The 26514-nt window shown below is 34.3% G+C and overlaps 4 protein-coding genes and 1 long non-coding RNA gene across 5 annotated transcripts; all 5 read right to left on the reverse strand.

Moving 5' to 3' along the window:
* Positions 1–1672: 1672 nt before the first annotated feature.
* On the reverse strand, positions 1673–2711 carry LOC116120229. Its single transcript, XR_004126517.1, has 3 exons — positions 2399–2711; positions 2156–2304; positions 1673–1730 (listed from the first exon to the last, which is right to left on the reverse strand). It is a non-coding gene; the product is annotated as an uncharacterized LOC116120229 (long non-coding RNA).
* A 948-nt stretch (positions 2712–3659) lies between these two features.
* On the reverse strand, positions 3660–6813 carry LOC116120375 (triacylglycerol lipase 2-like). Its single transcript, XM_031406324.1, has 9 exons — positions 5796–6813; positions 5587–5697; positions 5348–5513; positions 5175–5251; positions 4948–5091; positions 4822–4862; positions 4497–4576; positions 4309–4404; positions 3660–4144 (listed from the first exon to the last, which is right to left on the reverse strand). Exons 1-9 carry the CDS (start codon positions 5982–5984, stop codon positions 3825–3827), a joined length of 1224 nt encoding a protein of 407 aa, XP_031262184.1. The 5' UTR covers positions 5985–6813; the 3' UTR covers positions 3660–3824.
* A 909-nt stretch (positions 6814–7722) lies between these two features.
* LOC116120290 lies at positions 7723–10219 on the reverse strand. The gene is made up of 5 exons (XM_031406244.1): positions 9920–10219; positions 9708–9780; positions 8971–9035; positions 8675–8781; positions 7723–8108 (listed from the first exon to the last, which is right to left on the reverse strand). Exons 1-5 carry the CDS (start codon positions 10034–10036, stop codon positions 7880–7882), a joined length of 591 nt encoding a protein of 196 aa, XP_031262104.1. The 5' UTR covers positions 10037–10219; the 3' UTR covers positions 7723–7879.
* A 2383-nt stretch (positions 10220–12602) lies between these two features.
* LOC116120303 (ethylene-responsive transcription factor 3-like) lies at positions 12603–13523 on the reverse strand. The gene has a single exon (XM_031406264.1). It carries the CDS (start codon positions 13309–13311, stop codon positions 12655–12657), a length of 657 nt encoding a protein of 218 aa, XP_031262124.1. The 5' UTR covers positions 13312–13523; the 3' UTR covers positions 12603–12654.
* A 6193-nt stretch (positions 13524–19716) lies between these two features.
* LOC116120377 (zinc finger CCCH domain-containing protein 3) lies at positions 19717–25518 on the reverse strand. Its single transcript, XM_031406327.1, is given in 12 exon segments — positions 19717–20325; positions 20988–21263; positions 21616–21912; positions 22064–22180; positions 22938–22975; positions 22978–22990; positions 23230–23252; positions 23255–23310; positions 23312–23357; positions 23360–23395; positions 24034–24124; positions 25465–25518. Coding segments are annotated over 12 exon segments (1413 nt in total). The 3' UTR covers positions 19717–19959.
* Between the last annotated feature and the right edge of the window lie 996 nt (positions 25519–26514).

Here is a 26514-nt window from a genome sequence, read left to right on the forward strand (position 1 = left end):
CACTTTTTATAGTAGAAAAAGAAACATGTAAAAACAGAAAAGAGTATTCACATGACATGATAGGGGATGGAACATTATTTCTTTATAATTGATTTTAGCATAAGTTTATATAAGGAATCTGGTGGGCCTATGCTCTTAGTATTGACTAGTAAGAGAAGGATGAATTTAGATTTCTTTGCTGCCACGGTTGATTTTTATAATATAACTAGAAATGATTTCATTGTAAAGGATGATGGTCTGGCCAATGTGGCAAGTATGTGACGCCAAAACATGTGCAGAAAATGGCATTCTGTGAAAGTTTCTTTCTTTTGTCTCGATCGTAATACCTGCATATGTAGCTCCAACAGAAGCGTTGAAAACTAAAGGTTTTCATCTTTTATTCATTTCGCTTTCATTTTTAGTTTTTACCGTTAAATGGATATATTAGGAGATTTTTCCAGTTTTCTTTTTTGCTTGAGTTGAAAGAGTTGACTTTCATAGTTACATCTTAAACGCTCTAATACCAGGGCTAATTACAATTTCATCCTTCAGGTTTCCGTCCAGTCAATCAAAGATTTTAGTCCTTAACGGAAGTTGGGGAAACCGGTTATCTGACATAGGATCTTATGTAAGAAGACAATATTAAACCTTAGGATAAATTGTAACACATAAAGCCCTCTCCAGAGAAACCTCCCCACCCACTCCACGCCGCCATGTTGCCCCTGCCCATTCCTCCCCTCGCGACGGAAACACCCACCCCTTAAGACAGCTGCCACGCCATCTCACACCACCCCTCACCTATTCGCCCCAACCCACCACACGCTTCTAGGCTTCTAGCCGCTTTGGTTGTTTTCTGAGTCTTTGTTTTGGTTTACGTTTTGATTTCTGTTTCGGATTTGGTTTTGCTGTGTCGAGGAAAATGAGTTTGTTAGGCCATTTAAAAAGGGGGGAAACGACTTTTCCCCACCCAAGTTTGGCAAAATGTATACTTTTTCACCCCGTCAAGTTCTAAAATGACACTTTCTCACGTTACTATTTGACAATAAAGACAAAAAAAACCTTTTACTGTTTAACTTAATAATTTTATTATTATTTTATATATCTCAACAATTCAATTACCAATATATCTACTTTTTAAATATGAAATTACTTATATGCCCTCAACTATATATTTAAATTCAAATTACTAATTTGTCTCTCCAATTTTATATTAAAAAATGATGTTACTACTATTTTAAAATTTGAAACCATTAAAATTACCAGTTTGTCCTGGAATTTATATTTATATTTTGTCAATTTAAACCCAAATAAAACTAAGTAATAACATTAATGATTTGCTTAAAAAAAATCCAGATTGTAAAATTACAGTGCATTATATATAAAAGAAATTTTGTCAAGTCAAACTCAATAAATATATGGAATTCAATACAAAGAAAACAATTTTTCCAGTTTCTCATTCATTTCTTAAAATCCAGAAAGTTTTGCTTTCACCCTCCCACTTTCTAGCTCCTTGAAGCTCGCTTTTACTTTGCTTTTTGGATCTTCTTCACAATCTTTTGCTCTTTCACCGAGAAAGCTCGAATTTGATGTATTACTTTCCGTCAAAGTTACCATCTTCCAACTATCTTTGGAGGGTATGCTCCATTTAACTTAGCAGCAACGCATTGCTTCACGTTATCTTCACTAAGTTTTAGAGTTGCCTAAAACAATCCACTATATGGTCTACCAAGAACTCGAGCATGTGCTGCAGCCTGCAGGATTAGTTGGTGTTCCATAATGCTTATTCACTCCATTGATACTGAAAATAAAGCACCCATAATCCATAACCAACAGTAAACCAAACGATACAAAAATTTAACACATAGAAAAGAGAATATAACATAATATTAAAAAATCCAACATTCACCCCACCAAAAGTAGGATAAATCAGTAAGTAATGACTTATAATTGTCTCTTCTAATGGCTTATATGTCATCCTAACTAAGTGTTCCCTTTTTTTTTTTTTTTTAATAATAATGACTTCTAAACCAAAAATTGTACTTTTCAATCTTCAATGATACAAAATCTAAAATTAAAAGCAAAACGTCGAGACTTCAATACTATTTTGGCCATTTCTCATGAGCTTGTTTATAAATTTCTCACTCAAATGCTGAAGCAATGAACAAAAATTACAAACCTATAAGCTAGTTCATCCACCACCGTTTTACCAATGCAAGTGGCACCTCCTTCCATAGATTCGAAACCACCATCATCGTTCTAGAGTTGCACCGCTTGTAGTCGCCCACTTCGGATGGCCAAGACCAGTAACATAACCTCAATATCAATCTAATAACAAACACAAATTATAAATACACAAAAAAAAAAAAAAAAACATAATATATCATTACTTTATGAGCCATGCGCGAGCGAGAGAGCGTACATGTCGGAGACGACGAAGGTGAGAGAAGTGAGAGGATGAGAAGCCTTGGGAGGAGCAGGTTAAGGTGGACGGAGAAGCTAAAGCTTCTCAACGAAGGCTCCAAAGTCTTCTTTAATGTTCTTTTTGAGCTTTTGTTTTTTTACAAGGAGAATTCTGGCGTGAGAAGCCATGGCTGAAGTGAAACGAAGATGAATCGCCAGTTTCAACCCTTTTTCTTTGCTCAATCGTCATCTTCGATAGTCACCAACCCTAGCTGCTTAATCGTCGATTACAGAGAATAGGAGTAAAGGCAAATGGCTTTACGTTTTCTTTATTTTTTTTATTTCTAAGCCAGCTTTAGTGGAATACGTGGCAACTATTTCAATTTTTAAACTTTGATTTTTGCGGTTTGATGTAAATTGACCATCGTGCCCTTCTTGAGAACGGATTTTGCTAACGAAACGTAACTGTGGGTGGGAAAGTATTATTTAGAAACTTGACGGGTGTGAAAGTGTCGTTTTATCAAACCTTAGGTAAGAAAATATTGTTCTCCCTTTAAAAATAAAAAATGTGGTTTACCGCGGCTGTGTCGAGGAAAATTGGGTTAATGTGATTTTTTACTAAATTCGAATTACAAAGCTAATTTACGGTGAAAAAGCCGTTAAATTTTTAAGTTTGTTTAAACGGAAATTACTGAGCAACCCTCCCTCTCTAAGTTTTCTCCCAAACGTCCGTTAAGTCTAAGGACTAAAATACAAGTTTCTGATCCTACAAGTATCTGAAATCAATTCCTGGCCGTACACAGAAGCCTAAGGGACGAAATTGCTACTCTTCCCAATTGTATCAAAGTGAAAATTCTGCATTTTAAATCTTAGATAATAATGTTTGGCCGGCCTTAAGATTTCATATTTTCTATTTTTCAGTAAGGATAGTCCTTCTGTTTTGAACATCTCGTAGGGTTGAGTTCTCTGGTTCGTCTTTATTTTTTTATTGAACAATGTTATCTGTAGCAAATTATATCTCAAATAATGCAAACATTATTCGAATGTAATACTTGTAATCAAACCTGGGATGTTTTAGAATGATTTATTCTCTCACTTGCTAAAAGATTTATCTATCAATTATTTTAGGAAATTACTAAAATTGCCTCTAATTGGGGAACTGCTCAAAAACTCTTGTAAAATTATCAAAAAGCTAGGAGCAACAGGCCAAGCTTCCCTTTTAATTTTGTTGAAATCAACTTTGTCAACGTACAGAAATCATGTGTCGAGAGGCTGCATCAAGACTTGAAATCATTTTGAAGCACTTAGCTGTAAATATTATTTATATCATTTAATGCCCCATTAATATGATCGTAATATTCGGATACCTGTTTCTATTAACATATAAGCCATATCAGTTTTACTAGAACAGAAAACATGAAGATGCAGATGGACAACTTGCTTCCTCAGTGAAGCTTTAAGAAAGCCATGAGAGGATCATATACTTCTTTCTTGGCATCTACACCCAATAAAAAGTCTGAATGCCCATATTTTTCTATGTATCTAACCACAAGCTTGTCTCCAGCGTGATCTTTTAGGGTATCCACCAAGTGTTGCACGTCGTAAACATCAGCAAGAGTGTCTGCGCCTCCATGGCAGAGGAAGAGAGGAAAGTCATTTGGAATGCTTTTCAAGTTGTAAACTGGAGGAACAGTCTGCCCGTAATGTTTTTTGTTCTCATCCTTATTGTCGTAATCAAACATTGTTATGGTTCCTCTAGTGACCACTGTCCAATATACCCAGGAATTAAATTCACACACGACCTTATAAGTTTGCAGTTGAAAGGTGTGAAATTCATCTAGATGGGATCAAACTCTTAGGTTCCATTACCACAAGTCAATTTATTTATTTAAATTAGTCTTTGTATTGCAGGGATTAAGGAACGCTTACTCTGAGCAAAATGAATCATGTTTTTTGAGGCAGATGACTGAAGGCCATGGGCCACCACATCACTTTCCGCGGAGGAGTTTTGACAGCAATTCTTTCCTATAATTATAGCAATATTTTGCAGTCAGTATTGAAAGATGAACATTTCAATTCTAGGCGGTAAATTAGCAGATTGCGAACATGTATGCTACCTGAGACAACAGAAAAGGGGTCAGTGCAATTTACACCTTTTGTTTGGCAGGCAATCGCCATAAGTTCGATTTCAGGCCCCCTGTTAAATAGGGCAAACAAAGAATAACCTTTTACCATTCTAACTCATCAAAACTGAGTGGCACTTCAAATTTGGTGAGATACCAAGTGTTTTTCGATGAGGAGTGAGCATGCCCAACTATAATAACAGTTAGATATATGCATTGAATGCAATTCTCCTTTTTTTTTTTTTTTTTTTTTTCTCTCTATGCTTTGTGCATCATGATGGTGCAGGAATATCAAGGATGAAAAGAGTTGAATTCTTACTTCAATATGTTAAATTCACCAAGATGTAACCAAAAGGATTCCTGTCAAAACATAAAAGAGGACATAGGTTTCTTGAGAGTTTCATCCCCCTGAATATCAACATAGGTAGAAGACAGTAGTAGTCACCTCGGCAAGCATGCTTTCAGCGGCAACTCTGACAAACTGGGAGGTAATTTGACCCATATAAGATATTGGGGCAAGTAATGAAGCTGATCTCCACATGTCCAATAGTTGATTCTTGGATAAAGCGGCCAGAGCCATTAAAGTTCCCTAAGAAAAAATTATGTAAGGTATCTTCATTATAGGCTAACAGAATCCTGAAACGAGCAATATCTATCATGAATCAAGTTCACCTGTGAATGCGCAACATAGTGCAGATTCTGTCCTGTCTTTTTGTACACGTATTGGAACATAGCGGTAAGGTCATAAGCTACCATTTCATCCCATGACCAATCCCATAAAGTCTAGCAACAGAACCAAAATCTTTAGTGACAAAAGCAAAACGATCAACTAAAAGCAAAACAACATCTAGAATGAATGAGGAATATAACTGCGTTATCAGGACTGAGAGATTTATGTCCTAGGCTATATACGGTTCCACGTCCATTGGCAATCCATACGTCAAAGCCATTATTGGCCAATAGGAATGATAAAGCTTGCTCTGGAGATGATGCCAGCCATACAAATCCATCCTGCGAACACACAGTTTCTTCTTAGTTTATGAAAATTGCCAGAAAACCAAACACTAGTTAGCAAGTTACTAACCGATAGTAAACCATGCTGTAACAGAACTGGAGGTCTATCTCCTGCTGACCCACCTGACCGCCCCACTGGAATCCTCTGCATGCTGAGAATATAACCATCTTGTGTGGTTACCTAAAACCGATTATAATATCATCACATTTCTGTCGTCAGTAATCATAAACCTCAAACTTCATTTACAGAAAGAAAAAAGAATTTAGGCAGTAAATTACTGTATGTTCTTCACAAGTATAGCCTTTTGTCTTCACCACTGTGTTGCACATTCCACCAGAGGCTGATGAGGACAATGCACTCATACTCGTACCAGGCTGACTTTTCACTGAAAACAAATGAATTCTCGTTCCCAAAGCTGACCCACAAAAAAGAATCACTAGAAATATCGAGTTAAAAGCAATTGCCATATTTTTATGCTATGTATCCTACTCCAACAACGCTCAAATATGATGGGGTATTTATAGTAGTTGAAATCAAGCAAATAATAACATTAAATCCACATGAAAATCTTGGACATCTTTGTCAACAGTTTAAACTAGTGATATAAACGAGGCGGGTGGTAGGACCTGGCATTCTCATCTCTCTAGAATTAAGTATTTAACGAAATAAACTATACCGTAGATTTCATCAAAGCATAATTCCACCTTCAACAAGAAATACCAGGTGTTTTTCCTTTATTGTCTTTTTTGCCATTAACGGTTAACAGTTAAATGTGGTTCCTACGTAAGCCAATACAGATATGCGGACTTTGTTCGTGCTGTTTCACTTAAAACAAATTGTCACGATCATTCTGGACATTGTATATATATCTATCAGCACTAAACCAGCTAATCTTTCAAATTTACTGATCTTTACAATTGCTTTTGCTAATTTTGGTAATAAAACATGACAAAGACTTTATGCTATTAAATTTTAGAGTAAACGACTTATTCGCACCCAAATAAAGGTCTCATAACACTTTCTCACCCAAAAACTTCCAAAATACAATTTTACTGTCCGTTAAATACAATGGCATTTATTATAAAGACGAAAATACCCCTATTAAAGATCAACCCCCAATCACTGGCCACCGCAAATCAAGGTTTCGCGAGCCTCAGCCCAAATTTCAGCCGAATCCGACACTGGAAATCGACCCTGTCACTACCGTGCAACTCACCAGCATCCCTCCACCAAAACCTCTCTCACCCCCACCCACAATCACCCCTCAATCGGTCCAGGATGTTGGGACAGCTTCACCCAAGCTTTTCCTCGAACAGTTTGTGNACCGCAAATCAAGGTTTCGCGAGCCTCAGCCCAAATTTCAGCCGAATCCGACACTGGAAATCGACCCTGTCACTACCGTGCAACTCACCAGCATCCCTCCACCAAAACCTCTCTCACCCCCACCCACAATCACCCCTCAATCGGTCCAGGATGTTGGGACAGCTTCACCCAAGCTTTTCCTCGAACAGTTTGTGTGCAAGCTAGAAATCGATAGTTGTGAAGACAGTGGGAATTGGCCAGCGACCGAAAAACACAATTACACCAATAGCAACACTACTACAACGATTAATTTCAACAATAACCTTCAATCCAGCCCAAAATCATCAACAAATCATCATTCAACTCAAAAAAAAACCCTAGGGAATGAGGCTTCAATCGACGGTGATAGGGAAGCAATCAGGGTCAAGAAACTTGGGGGTTTTGATGAGGGCACAACGGTGAGTCGAATGGCGGGGTGAGGGATGATTTCCGATGGAGAGGATGACCAAAAAAACGCTGGGTCACCCTTGTGTGACTTCGTTGCGCGACTACCCTGATTGTTTGTTAAGAGTTTTGGACTTTTGGTTGATTTGGATTTGTTGTTGGGACGGTGAAACACCCCTAACCACCACCCTCTACCACCAGCAACCTCTCAACAAAGTGGAATTTTGAATTGACCATCATGCCCTTACTTATAAGGGACTTTTGACCAACCTACCCTTTTTCACAAAGAAATATGCTAACCCAACTATGCTTTGGACAGTAGAGTTATACTTTGAAAGTTCTTGAGTGGGAGTGTCGTTAGGCTATTATTTGGGTGGGAAAAAGTCGTTTACTCTAAATTTTATGCTCAAAACCACTATAATAGGAAAAGCATGGAACACTCACCCATCAAACACATGGTAAACGAAGAAACTAATTATTTTCCTTCTCATCCACCATCATAAAGTTCAAACCAAGGTCGCCCTGAACCACATAAACATTTTTTGGGCATTTCTTTCTTCAAAAGAGAATTATCATCAAATATATTATCAAAACTGCAGTCAAATTTATAAAAATGCTAACAAGACTGACGGATTTCCCCAGAAGTATGTGTTGTAGGATTGTCTTTTAGCATCACTTTGGATTTAGTTAAAGGTCTTCTAAGGAACTGGAATTGCAAGCCTCTTGGTTTTATTTGCCCAAGTAACTGCCACTTTCTCGGTTTGATCTGCCCTACCAATTTCATCTGCTCCCTTCTGAACTTCCTAGTTGCATACCATCTTCCACCTCGCCAGCCCATTCCATACCTGCAATTCGACAATATAGGTAAAAGACCAATAGGAAATGCAAATTTTAAGTTACTTTCAATTGAAAAGATTCTGTTTTAACCTAGATTCCAGAGCGAAGCCAATCCAATAAAGAAATCGGTATGTCTGGCCCAATCCCCCAAATATTGGCTCTAAAGTCTTAACCTATTCTTTTTCAGCATATCTTTTGTTTTTGGATTTCCAAGTACAGTACTAATATATCCATACATAATTAATTCGTGACTACTTTCCGATTATTTTTGAAGATTCCAAAAAACCCTCAAATTTGAAGCATAGTTAATGCTATTGCCGCAAAACAATATGCATTCATTACATCTGATGATGTAACAGCATATTAACATTAGAGCACTCTCACTTCCAGCAAAACTCATGTCAACATGGATAAAAACCTTAAAGATTTCACATTGCTTTTAAATCCATTTTGAACTTAAATAATTCCTCTATTCAACAAAGACAAAACAGATAGAAAACTAGAGGCAACACTTAATTTTTTAGAAGCAGAGCGATTACTCAATGAATACAAGAAATTAACAGTAGGTACATACCCAATAATTAAAGTCGTTCCAGCAGTGGCCATCAAAGAAGCAGTACTGGATCCCGGATCAACAAGCTTTTCAACTTCTGCATGTCCAAGCTGGTAACTGCTTTGCAACTGTCACAAAATAAAGAAAGAATATCAGCTGTAACCAACAAAAAAAAGTAGAAATGACAATGAGTATTTGGGAGCAATTGGAGAATTTTGTATAAAAGGTACTCATAATCCCCGCAAGAAGAGCAGGCTCAAGTAGTTATATTCTCAACAAAAACAGCAACTGTTTAGTATTCTGCAGTAAATACTTACAGCTTTTTCAATTGATTCAAGTCTCTGATCTACTTTGGTTTGATGAAGGTGACGAATAGAATACCCTGCTCCATCAATTAAAAAAAATTACTCAGATTGATTAACAGTAATTAGGAAGCAAATAGTAGTACAAGCACAAAAACAAGTACACAAGATGTTTTTAAAATGCCTGAGATCAACAAGTACCATTTCTTTTTGGTCATAAATTCTTATTTGTGGACGCTCTAGCATTATCATTGAAACGTTTTCTTACAGCATTTGTCTAAAGAAGGTTAAAGGTTTAAAACGTTGGTCTGAAAAACAATCCTTTCACTCTCGTTAGTTTAAAAAAGCAATCCTTTCATTCACTACAACAGAGGCTCTTCAGTTAAACAGAGTAATTAGCTAAACCACCAAGTGGATATACAAGAGCCAACAGTTCCATTGAACTTCAAACTGAATTTCACAGACTATTGCACCAAGAAAACCCTCTCATAAAAGCATTTTAATAATGTTTCCAGTGATGTTAGTTGATGCTATTAAAACTATTCCTTTTCTACCAAGGATGACTGAAGCAATCGACCAAAATTCTAATCAGAGTAACACAAATATGAGATAAATGGCATCCTTTATAATTCTCTGAAAATTAAGATCCCAAATCATTGGGATGAAGGATAGAACAAAATAATCACTCGAAAAGGCCAAAAGAATATTAAAAAAGTGAAGAGAATAAAAACATAAATCCAAATAAAAGTTACCAATCCAAGCTGTAGCAACTGATGCTATCGAAGTTCCGATAGTGAACACCACTCTATGCCTCTCAAACGTATCCTAAAACATCAAACATCAATCAAACACAATAAAATTGTGAAAAATAAATAATAATATTAATAACACACAAAACCCTATAAAAATTAATAAAAAGAAAACTAATTGAAACCCATTAATTTAAACCCTGAAAAGACAGAACCTTGGTTGAAAAGAAGGTGTCTTGAACAGCAGCCCATGAATTAAGGGCTTTTTTCTTGATCTGGGGCACAGTTACTGAACCCAAAATCGAGGTCCCTCTACTTCTCAATCGCTGCATATTGAATTCGACTCGAAACTCAGTGAGCTAACTCAGGCAGTTGTCGAGTTCAAATCACAAAGACAAAGAGGTTCTCTGAAACCAACGACGAAGTTTCATAGGGAGAAAAGTTTCTGCCCATTTTCTATTTACAGGAAAATTTTGGTGCCAAGTGAAGTTGCCTTATTTTGATTCTTGGTTAATAACTTGGCCCAAAGGTCAATCCTAAAAATGATTTTAGACCGTCAATTTCAGTTTTAAAAAGAAAGGATTAATAAAGGATCGTTTGGTCTTTTACAGCTACATCTCATTTAACACCTTCTTCTTGTTTTTATTATTCGCTTTCAATTTTAATTTTATTCTTTTTCTCACGGAGAATATGGGCCTGCAATCGAATATTGGGCCTCATCGAAATCTCTGGACAGTCCAAACTCCAAACTCCAGGGGATAAACTTTCCCGGATGTATCGTCCACAGAAATTCGGGATCATATTGAAAAGGTTGATAGCATTATGCCATTATCCTACCTTATCAACAGCATGTAATAATACTAGTAATTTACAAGATTAAGAGGGTTTTGTGAATGTATAATATTAAGTTTAATTAACCAAACATGCATTACCGTGTGTGAATGTGGAACTCATTTTCTACTCCTTGATTACAATCATATTAGGCCCCCTTCATTGGGGAATTTTGTAGATAAAAAGAAAGGGAGAATGAGATGGATGGAGGACAAGAGAATGGTAAATGAAATTACAAGGTGGGAGACAAGATGTTATTCTAAAGGAGGACACAGTTGAGATTTTTTTTTTTTTTAATGGAGAATTAGCAAATGCCTTCACATCACTTGGTATATTTATATATAATAACAAAAGTTAACAGCATTATAGTAGGGATAATGATGAGATGAAATGAAAGTGAGCCTGATCCTTTTTTGGCTAATCAAAAGACAAAATGAAAAACTAAGGATATCGAATGAAAGCACATCGGTTGAGGGCAAACTAGCTTTTCTTCATGTTTAAGGAAAAAGCATAAGATGTAACACAATGCTTTAACCATCATAAAATATATTTGTTGAAAGATGGTTGCTTACCACTCGAATAGGATATCTTAACAAGTGAAAAGCTATTGTACTGGCCATAATGGCATCTGTTCAATTTTTTATTGATGTTTTGTTCATATAAAATTAAGTGCTTTGCAGAATATACAATATGAACAACATGGCAACATATTTACTTTGTGCACCTCCACTACTTTTGAGGACCATGAGAGCCTGAACTTTCAGAACCTAAGCCTTGATAACAGACACTGTCTGCCTTGAAAAACAAGGTAGTCAATCCCTTTTCTGAAGAAGTAGTGAAATAAAGTGATATAAAGATGAAGGATTCATGAAATTCTGTCTTCGAACATTAATTGAAAGCACCCAGAGTTTTCCATTTTTTTGTTTTTTTGTTTTTTTTTTGGTTTTTTTTTCTATTTCCTGATTTTGTTTCTTTGGCAAATTTGATATAAAAAATCACAAAAGATAAGTCATTAGAAACAGTGAAACTCATCCATGTCACACTCCATCATGTGGCAGAATGAATAAAGTTGATCTGAATGATTATCCTACCAAAGAAATTCAAAGAGTGGAAAGAAAACAACAGAAAAAGCAAATGCGAACACAATTCTATCACCAGGAGAATCCAAGAAACATGCAATCTTCTTTTAATGCTAAAAACTTCAAAATCCAACCAAAGATACCACCACAAGTAAAGTAGGGTTCATTTCAACAACAGCATTCTTCTTTTACTTCACTCAAAATAACACCCCAACCTAAAAGCAGAATCCAATTACATGAATCAGATTTTGGTAAAGGGTCATATTTCCTTAACTGAATTTTTGTTGCAAATACAACATCACATTTCCCCTAATGGGTATTTCAAAATTACCTGCCCGGTAAAATTGCCAAACCCTCCAATAACCTAAGAGGGTGTATTGATGAAATACAGATGCAGTGCATGCACCAAGGCCTGGAAGTGAAGATGGTGTGTACAAGAATCTACATCACGTGCAATAAATGGTTCTTATCAAAAACCCTATCAACATGTAAGCTTTCTCACCAAACCAAAATACCAACACAGCCCCCTGCATTGTTTTTCTAATCTTCGTCCATTACCATCCTCACCTCAAAATCTTCAAACATCATTGGAATAATTAACTTTACTGCAAATGAATCGAAAGGCAAAAGAAAATAAAATTTTGTGCGGACTGAAACTATTATTTTTGGTTTGATAAGATTAAGAAAATGTTTTGTACACCTGAAAAAGAGATGAGGATGATCAGATCAAGATCGAATCCACATCTTTTGTAAGACGATCTAACTTCAACGACACAGACAAAACATTAATATTCAACAGCCCATCATCAAGTTGAAGAAATCCCAGATCGCATAATGAACAACTAATCTACATATAATCTAAAAAAGTAGACATTTTTCATAAATTTCCTCTTCGATTCAACCCACCACCAAGTACCCGAATTTTCTTTTCTTTTTTTTTCTTTTTTTTCTCATAATCATCATCATGATATTCCCCATAAAATAAGACTTTAAAAAAGAAAAACATTAAATTAAGGGAAGGATTTAAAAAAAAAAAAACATCAGAGGCACAAAGCAGTGGCTCGAAGATCATCACCGTCAACATCAACAATGTCCATCATCATCGTCGGCGGTGGTAAATTCAGATCGAACGGCAGGATTTTCCTGAACGAAGAACTGAGAACACCATCATCGCCGTCATCAACAACCGAAGACGATGAATCACAATCGCTATGACAATCATCCGGTGCAACCGGTTGCACGATTTTCCGCTGCACCCGTGGGACAACCGGCACAGGGTTCGACACCCTGGGCCCACTAAAAGACTCCACCGTACTGCTCATGCTGCTGCTCGTCGGTCTATTGACCTGAACAGCCGGCTCAAATTTACAAAACCCGGTTCGAGACTCTCGTTCTCGATGCTGTAAAAGTACAGGAATATTATTAACATTATTAGACGAAGAAATCGTCAACGGAAAATTCGTTTTTGCCTTGGGCCCACGGAGGGACCGTGCGGCCGCGTCGTAAGCACGTGCCGCGTCTTCAGCGGAGTCGAAGGTCCCGAGCCAAACGCGTGTCTTTTTCCAGGGATCTCGGATCTCGGCAGCGAATCGGCCCCACGGACGTTTCCGGACGCCTCTGAATCGGATTTCGGAAAGATTTTCGGTGGCCTTCGTTGGTGGTAGATTTATCGGCTTTGTAGCCTTGGCTCGCCGCATGAGGAAAAGAAGAATAAAAAAAGGGGAAGGAATTAAAAAAAAATGGATATATGTGGCTACGAACACCACCTCTCAAAGAGAATTTTGTTAATCTTGAAGCTGAGCTTGTGTATTCATTGTGATTCGTTTATTTTCTTTTGATCCAAGCAGGGTTCTGATTTGCGCTTCTTTTTCTCTCCGGGAATGAACGATTCCGGATTCAAAGCTGTGTATGGTTTTGGCTCTTTTATTGAGACGGAGAGGGACTGGTGTGTGGTTGTGAAATTACCAGATTGCCTTTTTTTTTTTTTTTAATTTGGTTTTTATTTTATTATTGGACCAACTCTCTATGCGATTATCAACACCACTATTTAATTTCATAGCGCGTTCATACCTTGGTAGGAGACTAAATAGCGTTCATACCTCGGCAGGAGAATAAATAAAGTAAAATCTCTCTATAAATAAGAATAAATTCTATATTTTAATAAATTATAATTTTTTTAATTTCTATTTTAAAAAAAGTTATCTTTACATAATAATAATTATTAAATTATCTCTACATAATAACAATTATCTATATATTACAAAAAAAATATGTTATGTAAAATTAAAGGTTTAAAATGAAATAAAAATATTTATTTAAAATTGTTTGAGACAATGATTTATGTTTTAGAGTTGTTATCACATCTTTTATCTTACGAGTACGTAATAGCTCGTTAGCATGGATTCCTTTTTATTGAAGCCAAAATATTTTTAGTTTCTCAAACATGTTTAGAGCTTCATGGCATAAGACTTTTTGTATTTCTGTATTATTGTCCTTAGGATTATTTTATTTCTCTTCTTGTCTAATTACAACAATGATTTATCCTTTGGTTAAAATATACACGATTTGTTGCTCATTTAGATAATCGAATAAGACATTAATATCCATTCGATTAATGTAGTGAATTTGTCGAATCTGATCATTCAATTCTATAGTGACTCTTTTATTCTCTTCATCCACTTTATTTGTAACTTACAATTCATTGACATTAGTGGTCCTTATTTTGCAGTACTTAAAACCATTGACAATTGTTTGTGGCTTCACATCAATTGACCATGCAACTGTATTTACAGTTCCATCAATGACACTTATTTTTGCTAGTTCTAAGAAACGATATTTTATCCGTTTCAAAAGTTAGCAATTGAAATGTTGTATTGAAATTCTAATATTACTAAAATATGAATTGAAATCTTAATACTGTACTACTAAAACATGAATTATAAAATAAGAAATCAAAACTATTATTTTTGTAACTACATCTTCATTAAGTTATAACCTCTTTATAATAATAAAATTAGTTAGTCCCAACATTATGACTATAGAGAGGTTTTACTGTGCTTTAAAATATTATTTATGTGTTTCATATTATGAAAATTCCAAATCATAATTTCCTTTTTTTTCATGGCACAACGAATCGATAATATGTTCCTGTTTATGTTTACTATGATTACCTTCTTTAAAAATTATCAAATGTAAGAAATCCATATATGTTTTATGATAAATGTGAAAGAAATGTAGTGATTAAAAAATTTATGATTTAACCACAAATCCAACGTTCAACTAAGACTCTTGAGTAGGTTGTTAATAGGGTGACTACAAAGGAAATTTATCTAATTATCAATTTCAAAGTCCCGAGGGATTAGTTAAGGTACACGTAAACTGGTTCGGACACCCTGATCATAAAAAAAATTATAATTCAAATGTTTGACACTTAGTAGATAAATAATATATATGTTATTATTATTATTTCCTAATTGACCCATTTGATAAAATTAAATATAAATTTATATCTAATTATAAATTAAATAACAAAAAATGAAATAGTTAAAAGTTCATATGTTGACCTTTATTGTTACAAGCATCTTGGTAATTTGTTTCCATCAAAGTCAAAAAAAGAAAAAACTGAATAAGGTATTAGAAAGAGAAATAGCGATTTGATATTGTCAACAAAAATCATTTGTCATGTTTTGCGCATCCTAATTAAATAATTGGTTCTATATATGAAATTAAACAAAAAATTGAATAATAAAAATAGAAGAAGAAAAAATCAATTGTGTCGATGATATAGTGAGGATTTTCTAAAGTTGTAAGGTCACGATATGACCAATTCGGTAAGTCCAGCTGCTTTGCCAACCAATTCGTTAATTCCGAAAATTGAGTATTTGTTTTAGAAATGTTCTTCACCCAATTCACCTCTTTGGATTTACACACATAAACTAAATTCTATTTGTTCGTCTAATGTGAGCTTGTAAGAATTAAAACATACTGTGAATGTCAATTTATATGAGTTGTATTAAAATTAGTAAAGGATCAACTTTTACACATTCTGATAGTTATAATAAGAATCAAAACGTGGGATGAATTTACAAAGACTAAAAATACTATTAGGTAAACCATGGAATCAAGAAAGGAGCAACTTTTGAACACAACATGGCAATTAAACTGGTTTAGTAATTCATTGAATAGCATACAAATGTTTGTATTCTATGATTCAAAAATTTGTCCAAATCAATACAATGGAAATGGACCCTCATTATTCTATTCTTCGTATTTATTGAAACCCTTTTTTGGTATCAAATTAATTAATAGTCATTAATTTCTACGTACTATAACTAAAGTTGTTAATGGATCTGGCTTTCAATGTTTATTCATCAGTCGACTCAAGTAAAATCTTAATCATTTTTCAATATTAATATATTGGACCATAAGGTATTTGTCATTGTTATTAGACAGGGTTTTAGGGTGTGAACTATGGAGACCTTTTAATATAAAAAAATGTTCACAGAAATACAATATTTAAATCGTTAACTTATTATAAATAGTTGATTAATTGACAAGTATTGACCGATTCAAAAGATGGGCAGATGTAATTGAAAGACGAATTCAAAATCTTAAGATGAATAAATAAATTTACAGTGATCTATTTAAACAAATGTAAAAATACGTCTAATAATGTTTTTTATTTTAAAGAACATTTTTATATAAATAAAAAGTATTTTTATTAATTTTTAAATATAAAGAATAAAATTTTTATTCAAATCTCATAGGCTCTTTAAATTATAGGAGAGATAATATAATTTTTTCAAGAAATAAACTTAATAGAAGAGATAAATCATAAATAAAGTGCATAAAAACTTACAATTTATTATTTAAAATTAGGATTAAAAGTAAAGTTTGACTCTCTAAATGTAGAGAGTCAAATTCACTCTTTAATTCATATTTAAAGAATAAAGAATCTGTCGGAATCTTGTTTCTATGAATAAATTCTTTATTTGGGTCATATAAAGAGTCTTTTGGAGATGTTTTAACATGAATAGAGTAAATAACCTTTTCCCATCCAAGGTTTGCCTTAATGACACTTTTACACCAAAAAAAGCTTTAAAATACAACTTTTCAACCCAAAGTTTATATTCCGTTAATATTCAAAATACACTTCATTTTTTCAGTCAACGTTAGGCAAGTTACCAAGAGCCAAGATAAGAGGAGTTTGGTAGAATAGAGACTGGTGGATTGAATAGTGGTGACCGATTGAATATTCACCGTTAAAATCAATTGAAAATCTGTTAAGAATAGAAAATATTAACTTTACGATGGCCGATAATCGATAAAAAATTTGGTGTCAAAATGAGAAGGGTTTTCTAAAGAGGAGACATAAGGATTTAAATAGTAGTGTCAAAGAGAATTTTAACTGTCAAAATCGGTTTTGGATGATAACAAAATATTAATTTTGGATTAAAAAAAATGATATTTTAAAACTTTTTAAGCGACTCAGTTTACTCCAGTCAAAAATATGAAACATTTTTTAATCTCCGAGGCCGTATATGGAATTAAAATTACAGTCCAACGGCTAGTATCGGGCCTAAAAAGAGAGTCAAAAGGCATTGAAAATCATATAAATCCACTAGGTAGTCAGTTGATCATGTGCAATTTATTGGATTTGCAGAGGGAAGAAAAATACAAGTAAAGCCTCAAAACGGTGTAGCATTTGGCCCCACATTGACCGACTGATTTAGCCAAATTTCAAGACTAGGCTGCTCAGTTTCTGACATTTCTTCTCTTGCTTACAAACCTACATCTCCTGCTCAGCTTTTCTTCAACTTATCAAATAAAATAATCGAAAAAAATAAATATACCAAAACTATTTAGTATTTGTGTATCTTAATATATTTTTATCATTGGAAGATATGAATCAATCTCAAAGAGATGGCATGTGAATATTGAGATTATACTGCGTAAAAGGTGGAGAAATGATTTGAAATGAAAATTCAAGCTATAAACACAATAAAGTTAAAAAATTTATTTCTTTTTGTTGTTTTTATATTTAACATTTGGATATTTACAAACTAAACATTTTGTATATTCTGAGTGGATAACAAATTCTGGTATTTACCACAACAATAAATAAAGCTATCAATTTTTTATAAAGGTTAAAATACATCGAATCATCGATTAACAAAACTTTACTCCATAGGTGGCTAGGTGCAATAGCAGACCAAATCCTGGCCCACATCTGCCCACGTGTCAGTAATCAGTAGGATCACATTGATCGATATTGCCTTAGAGTCAACCGGGACCACCAGGTTTCCCGGTAAAAGCAACCGGCCGGCACTTAAGCAAAACCGAGGCGGGCCTTCTCTGACTGGACTCATATGTCGGGGGGTCTTTACTGTCACGCCAACCGACAGCTGTTGATGCTCTCGGTCTCCTATAAACCAATGGTTGTATTAAACGTGTCCGTGTATTTCTTTCCCTATTGGCCAAATTGATATATTTATTTTAATTTTAACCCAACTTTTGACTATTCGGTGGCTTCCCCTAGGCACCAAAGACAGCGTGCGCCGCGTTACTCGTGGGCTCCGCGGGGGCCCATGGAAACATCATGGTAACGTGGCCTAATTTCGTCACAAATTGTAAAAACAAGTGATTACGTAAATTAGTGTTGTTTAATTACGTGGTTTTTGTATTTAAGCAGAAGATAATTCAATTATAATTTTTGGTTAACCGACAAAAACAAATTGATTAAAATTACACTTTGAATGTTATTACAAATAAATTAACCCAACACACTTAATATACAAAATAAAGCTTGTAGAAAAATCTTTTGTCTTCTATTAAGGAATTTGTTGAATACTTGCTTTCAAAGGTAAATATTAAAGGTATCAAAATCATTTTACCATAAAGTATATATTATAAAACATTCCTAATACATGAAATTTAAATTCTACACGCGGGCATTGTGTAGGCCCAATGAAATGACGTGGCAAAGATGAGAGCTACAAAAAATCAGATGATTCACAAATGAGGGAGCATCAAAGCAGTACCAATGGGAGGCAGTAGCTTATGAAATAAGCTTTTAATGCGTATAAAATTACTCGCTGTTTCAATTCAAATGAAAGGATAACCATAAGCGCACGTTAGCATCGTCAAAAGCAGCTTTCTCGTTTTCTGTGGATAATATTTTCGCGGGAATGGCAAACAATGTGGCAGTTGGTAGTGTACGCAATATGCGTTTGTTAGCATCATCTGAGGATTTTCAAACAACGTGCCTGTAGCTGTAACTTGCGCCAGGTGGTAAAGGTCTTTGCTTTAATAATGATATCCAGGAGTCGAGAAAATATCGAAATATTAAGTACTGAAAATTAAATAAATTTATAAGAGGAAGGCGAGAAAGGAACTTAGATAATAGTAATAATAAAAGTAACGCTGGCCTTAAATAATAATAAAAAAAAGGGGTAATATGACAGAATTAGAATAAAGTCAATACATGTGAAAATATTAAATATTAACTTAGAATGGTGGGAACCGTCCCTGAGTATAAGTGTGAAGGAAGACCCACAGATTTATTTGCATGAAAACTTAAGTAGGGGAAAGTGGGTTCCATTTATTACATAAATTAATTAGTTTGACCCTACGTTTTGCTTCATTTGGCTGGCACGGTTGTTTTGGACAAGTGGAACCAAAATCGATCCTCTTAAGTTTAATTTGTACATTCTTTAACACGGCACCAAATACAAACATTTTCTTCTACTTTCACTGTCTTCATTCAGAAATGTGGAGACACAACATAACTTATAGGTAACCCATAAAGTGAAATAAACGTATTACGTTATGAATCTGCCAAACCACAACTACAACAACATTCATTGTTCACAGTAACCAAATAATCATGCCCCCCCTGGGCATGGTAGTTCATAAAAGATTGCCAATCTTAATTCTACCACACAAAGTTAATTTGTTAGCTATGATTTGGTTCTATTTGCCAACATGTTCCTGTAATGAAAAGGCCAGAGATTTGCAGAGCATAATAATGCCAAACATTCATCATAACCACAAACATCAAAACCTTCCCACTAAAATCTCATCTCATCACCACATAATGGATATGATCCAAGAAAGAGCAAATATTTCAACAGTAAAAGGAAATCTTTTACAAATTTTCACCTGCATGTTATTTATTCACCACAAAAAATGCCTCCATGCACAACCCCCAAACTTTTGCTCATCACAATCGCCAAACAACCTATACCACTCACAGGTGAAAAGGGGGGAGTGGGAGGTACAAGTCATAAATATCCTTCAAAGATACTGGGTAACAAAAATGTAAAGTCAATGAGAACAAAATGAACTCAATTTTGATCGTGTGAAGGTTCTGAAGAATCTTGTACTGAAGGAGGTGGAGAACGGGGCTCCTCAGGTGAATCATCTGAATTATTTGTACTTGAGTTCTTCGTATCTGGGTTCTGATGCTTGACATTTGCAACATCAGAATTCTGTACCCAATCAGGAACTTTTGATGACATAGCAGTAGAATTCTCAGACGAAGGAGCTGTCGGTATGAGATGATGAGTCATGAGAGATGAATCCAGTATAGATAGTGGAGGAAGGCTCACACCATAGTTAAAAGGATATCCTGCAAAGGGATGATCAAATCTACAAGTTGGACCATACTTGCAGATTCCATACATACTGTAATTAGAACACACAGCTTGCCCCTGCATGTAGGAGAAAATGAATTCATTGCAATTAATTAAATATTCAACAAAGAGAAAAATCTAAATTTCAAGAGCAAAAGTTATAAATAACTTTAAGCCTATAACAAGCTCAAATATACTATTGCACTGATGTGCACTTGATATTCAAAAAAAAAAAAAAAATCATGATATTTCCTAAGTTTCCAAAATTTCTTAAGACAGACGCTGTAAATCAATAGGCATGCCTCAATTATGAGATAAGTATGATTTTTTTTTTTAAATAAAAAAGTAATTTCAATAATCTAGTACTAACTGGAAAATTATGAATCTTGATTTTGCAACCCAAACAGTAAATGGAGTATCAATGTGTATTCCGCAATGTAAGAAATGGAGTATCAATGTGTATTCGCAATGTATGAAATGGAGTATCAATGTGTATTCCGCAATGTAAGAAATGGAGTATCAATGTGTATTCGCAATGTATGAAATGGAGTATCAATGTGTAATCCACAATGTATGAAATGGAGTATAAATGTGTATTCTGCAATGTATGAAATGGAGTATCAATTTGCATTCCGCAATGTATGAAATGGAGTATCAATGTTTATTCCACAATGTATGAAATGGAGTATCAATATGTACTCACCAGTCAGCAATGTATGAAAATAACGTGAAAAACTTACAGGTCTTGAGGGCAGGCCAAGGGGTCCTATATTATTTACTGCTGATTGAGCAACCCTTTCCTTTGGATGATGGAACTTGCAATCAGATCCATATTTGCAGGTTCCAGTGTTCATATAATATCGGCATTCTGGTTGATCAGGTCTCTCAGGTAAATTTGAACTGGATGGGGATAAGACTTGCACCTGCCCACCGGGACTTAAGTCACCTTGATTCCTGGAGTTGTAAATATGGTTGGATCCAAGTGCACCAGGAGAAGATAGAGGGCTAATATTTCCCTGATAAAGAAAAGCATGAAAGAGAATAACACAATAAAAATTCATATTAAATGGAAATTTCACATGAGAAAAGCCCTAAATACATTTGCTTATTGGTAAAAACATAAAAAATTTATGTCTGAGTTCTTATATGATAATTGCTTGAAACATATGACTACTTGAAAGAGAAACATGACGGAGTCAGCACAACTCTTAGTATTAACATGAGTGGACAAAAAATGAAGCAATCTGCTTCTTAATGGTACCACTCATTCCAATAGTAGATTATGGACCTTACACGAAGCAAAAGCAAAAACAAAGTTTTCTGAAATTCACATAGGAACTCTGTTACCTAAAGATTTAACTTACTGACCATGTAGGTGTTCCAACCTGGTGCAGATACAATGCCTTGAGAAGGAGAGACAATGACAGGCATGTAGCTTTGTGAACCTTGTAAACGAGGGCCAGATACATAAGGTGCCCTTGGTAATGACCATGTTGAAATGCCACCTGCGTAAGGCAGAACTGATGTCCCCATTGATCCAAATGCAGCAGTTCCAGTCACAGGTAAACCATTTCCATGTGCCGCAGGCTGAGGATGGTGAAACTTGCATGCAACTCCAAACTTGCATGCTCCAGTCCGCATGTAATAAGGACATGATTTTTCATCCTAAAAAGAAGAGTCATAATTTAGGAGTTGTAAATGTATCATTCATATTCATCCATGCATGAGAACTTGTTAATTATGAATATTCAAATGTCAATTTAAGGAGAAAAGAGGTCAAAAAATCTCGTACTGATTTGCAGTAAGAAATAATCACCTGACGCATAGGAAGACCTAGAACGTTGAATGAGACTGGTCCAGCACCATTCCTATCCTTTGGGTGATGATATTTACATGTTGGTCCATATTTGCAGGTCCCTGTCTTCAAATAATACTGCAGCGCATGTCAAGAGGTGGAAACTCATCAATCAGAAAGATTGTAACTAATGAGGCATATTGTCTAACATATACATGCAGGCTAACAATTAGTATCATAAAAGGAAGAATTCCAGAGTAATTTTACTACAAAAAGTTAATCTATTAATATGACATCATTCTCCTTTCAAATAATTGCAGACAATTGTGCAGTATATCAAACATAATTAAGCAATATCTAACCTAGATTCCAAAGGAAGGCTTGTATACACTACACATGATATAATAAAATCCCATCTGGGCTTGCCAGTCAACCACTAGCAAACCCAACTTAGCAGCTGCCAAATTATGCATTTCATTTAATTTACAAAGAAAAATGGCCCACCCTTCATAACTAATATACAGTGTGAGAAAACTTCCAAAGACGATTTAGATTGCCGTCAAAGATTGTGGGCAAGACAGAACAAATAGAAATCAGGGGCAGAAATTTCTCATAACTGTTCAACAAAAGTAAAGTGGAACTGTGTAACAATAACCAACATTATCAGAAAATCTAGAACCAACCGATTCTGCAGGTTATCAGGGTGCATTTTGCTTTCATTTAGTCAACAATATCACATACATATATTTAAATAAAGTTCCAAAATTAAATGAACCCGATGGATTCCCCACATAATTATTAGCTACAGTCCTGTAAAAATTTCATTCTAATATATCAGAGCAAACAGCAAGATAAACACCCAGCAATCATATAATTCAAGAAGGGGAGAATGTACCCCACAGTCGGGTTGTCCAACTCTCTCCGGTAGTTCTTTCTATATTCAGCACCCTGTTCAGATAATAATATGATGAGATACAAAGTCTACTACCAGTCTACAATTTATAACAGGAAAAAAAAGTAGAAGTCTATGTAAAGGTAACACAAAACATTGGTGCAGATTTCACACCAGTTGATAAATCATTTCACTATGGTGCAAACCGTTGAAGCAACATTGATAATCCATTTTACATAACATTAAAATTGACATAACATTAGTGAAGCCACTTTAAGTATAAAATCTTAATTACCTGAGCAGCATAAGTAGGATGATAAAGCGACAATGGCTTCCATAACCACCCACCCCTGTCCTTAGGTAATAGGACAATTTGGCTCACCGGCCGATCTGGGTATGGGCTTGATTGAGCCACACCACCCCTTCTTGATTATCATGAATTTTCAACCGCCATATTGCTTCTGCAAAACACAGGAGAAGCACAAATCATCAAAGTTCATGTCCAGAATCCAAGCTTTCAGTCCATCAACTTATGATATTTCACTTCTCAACCAATACCAAACATCAAGGAACTAAAAAAAACTCAATTCAATGAAATTTCAACTAAAATTAAGGCCATCAACGAAAGCTAAAATACAAAACTTCAACATGCATGCATCAGTAAACATAGTTGTCAAAACCGAAAAACCCAAATCATCAAACTTCTCTCATCTAATAAGACGACAACAGGATTCAGATAAATTGAAATCCAAATATCACAATAAATAGAAACAAAATAGCTCAAACCCTCAATAAATAAGTTACCAACATCGCATCTTAAACAATTCAAATCAAAATATTCAAAACTTAATATGTCATGCCTCAACAAACGCAGTACTAAACACTAAAACACCCACATGGAAAATACACTCACCTGTAATCAAAGTCAAAATCTAACTTAACAATACAAAAAACACATTGCAAAAAGTTGATCACAGCAAAAAGAATAACCCATGATCACAAAAGATAAACAATCATATTTCATCAAAACATATAATTAATGAAAAAAAATAATCAGATCCCTATTGTCAAGAAAAAAAGTGCACCAGAAATCAACTACCTTCAAGTTGTCCCGGATTGATTTGACACAGCATTGTATTAGCCTGACGGTTATCTGGCATCGGTGGCACAGAATTTTCGTCACCCGTCAGCTTTCAAACAAAACAAACACAACCAAGATACAATTCTAAACACAAAATCAAATAAGTTAAAGAAACAAAAACACGATGTCAGAAAGGTTGAAATGAGGAGAACTTTTTATCATTTTTTTCCCAAACAAAAAAAAAAGAGAAGAAAAATCGATAAGAAGAAGAGATAAAATATGAAGAATCAGAAAGTGAAATCTGCAAATATATTCCAATTTGATTAAAAATTCTTTATTTCCCTTTTTCTTTTTTCTTTCCCACGATTCTCAGTTTGTGTGTGTAAAATTTCGGATCTCTTCAATGTGAAACCAAAACTGGAAAATATAACATAAGTTGTTTCGTTTCATCGGCTCTTGTACGAATAATACTTTAGTTTCTATGAAATGACACCTTTGCCCTCACAACTACTTCTCTGTTTTGTAGTTATTAACCGTATGCTAGCCTCTTCTTATTTTTCAACTTTTCTTTGTAGGAATAATTTTCATTATTTTGCAGATTACGTATTATCCCTGATTTGGATTAGAATGGATAATAGTATGTGATTGAGGGTAATTAACGTTTTAATTGAGGGGAAATTACGAAAATTAGGGTATCGGTTGGTTATAAACCATTGAACTGTTAAATAAACCTCATTTAGTGACCAATTTTCCTTTAGTGAACTCAATTTTCTTAATACGATATTGATAGTATTTGAAATTATATATATATATATTTATTTTTTTTTTTTTATAGTATTGGCTAAAGAATACCTATATGAAATAGTATTAATAAATGAATGTCATCAATTGAATTTATTGCTTTGGGCCTTAGTTATATTGTATTTAATGCGCGCTAAGTCCTTTTACTAATGATAATTGGAGGTTTCATTTTGGTCTCGAAATGAAAACTAAGTATAAATTGGATGTGACATTTATCATCATCGTTTAATTAATTAATGATTTTAAAATTAGTAGAAACGAACCTCAAATGGGTGTATCTCTTTCATAAAAAATGGCATATTGAATTTGGAGGAATTTGGCCATGATTGTTTTAAATATCTTCATAAAAAGTGTTTTAAGATTTTTTTTTTTTTTTTTTTTTTTGATTATGTATATATTGACAATCAATTAAACATTCATTTAATTTTTTTAATGTTATAAAAAATGAATTTCAAAAATATTTTAAAAAATGGTCTAAATGATAAGAAAAATGTAAAAACAGAAGAGTCGCATTTAAAGCGCACAAGAGAATCAAAAGCCCATGACCAAATGGTGAAGGTTATTATGTCTTTTGAGCGTCACAGGCATAATATTTTCTTTTAAATTTGAGAAATATAAAATATCATCAATCACCGTTAGGGCGCGAACCTGAGAGGGGCGGTGAGGATGGACCACAGGATTTGAATTTCCAATGGGTCCCATGTCTAAAGTTTTCATATTTTCTGGTCTGCAAATGACCAAAGTAGCCTAAAATACATAACTTGGCTAACAAATATGACATAATTGAAGAATAATTTTCTAATTTAGAAATATCTCTGTTTTAATATCCAAAAAGAGGATTAATCTAATATAAAATATGATTTTGGAGTTAAAAACTAAAAAATGATACAAAAATTTATCAGCTATTTCTAAATATTTTAACCCACAAACCCTTATATAACTTTCTCGCGAATATTACTAGTTATTTTGTTTTTATTCAGGCTAAAAAAAGTTCGTCATAAAGTATTGGGCACGTGAGTGATGATGAGAAATCTCGGCCATTGATTTTGAGCTTATAAGGATGGGGCCCCACAACCAAGGAAAGAAAAATTAAAAAAAAAAAAAAAACGAGCTTGTCCAGTGGGTCCCGTTTAAAGTTTAAAGAATGATAGAGAGAAGTGGAGATTCGCGGCGGCCATTTACTCGCAAAAAAAACTATAACGACCACGACTCTCTACCTGCGTGACCGAGAATAACGCGTTATGGTTCATTTACAAAATAGCCTTTTCCTTTTTTTCTTTTAAGAAATACTGAAGAAGATTTATTGCTTCCATGGATAAAGTATTTATTCGGTTGAAAATATATATTTATGCAAAAAGATATATTAAAATTGTTTGTATTTTAGTGTTTGGATATAAGCCAGTTAAAAAAAAAAAAAAAAAAAAAAAAAGGGAGACAAATGGAATGATGTGTAAAGACTAAAGTAAAGAATATTGAAATACAATGTGTTAGTTATTGGTGATTGTTTAGAAACTGTAAGATGTGATTGAGGCATGCAGAACCGTCTTTCCAATTACATTTCATCATTCTATATACTAAGTAGTTAATCCATTTTTATTTCAATTAAAATTTTTCATTTTAATTTTTGGAATGAATGAGACAGACATGATCTATTATCAGTAGATACATCCATATCATGCAGTATAATTTTAAATCATT

This window comes from Pistacia vera, unplaced genomic scaffold, assembly GCF_008641045.1.
Source record: "Pistacia vera cultivar Batoury unplaced genomic scaffold, PisVer_v2 Contig93, whole genome shotgun sequence".
In the NCBI taxonomy this organism is placed as follows: Eukaryota; Viridiplantae; Streptophyta; class Magnoliopsida; order Sapindales; family Anacardiaceae; genus Pistacia; species Pistacia vera.

What these genes read in the sequence shown, in the direction of transcription:
- LOC116120375 (XM_031406324.1), bottom strand. Translation starts at nt 5,984, where the DNA reads ATGGCAATTGCTTTTAACTCGATATTTCTAGTGATTCTTTTTTGTGGG. An exon ending in CTGAAAGCATGCTTGCCGAG is followed by an intron (nt 4,863 to 4,947) that starts GTGACTACTACT and finishes ATGTTTTGACAG; the next exon opens with GAATCCTTTTGGTTACATCT. An exon ending in CATGATTCATTTTGCTCAGA is followed by an intron (nt 4,145 to 4,308) that starts GTAAGCGTTCCT and finishes TATATTGGACAG; the next exon opens with TGGTCACTAGAGGAACCATA.
- LOC116120290 (XM_031406244.1), bottom strand. Translation starts at nt 10,036, where the DNA reads ATGCAGCGATTGAGAAGTAGAGGGACCTCGATTTTGGGTTCAGTAACT. An exon ending in TTGAATCAATTGAAAAAGCT is followed by an intron (nt 8,782 to 8,970) that starts GTAAGTATTTAC and finishes ATTTTGTGACAG; the next exon opens with TTGCAAAGCAGTTACCAGCT. An exon ending in GGAACGACTTTAATTATTGG is followed by an intron (nt 8,109 to 8,674) that starts GTATGTACCTAC and finishes GTCGAATTGCAG; the next exon opens with GTATGGAATGGGCTGGCGAG.
- LOC116120303 (XM_031406264.1), bottom strand. Translation starts at nt 13,311, where the DNA reads ATGCGGCGAGCCAAGGCTACAAAGCCGATAAATCTACCACCAACGAAG.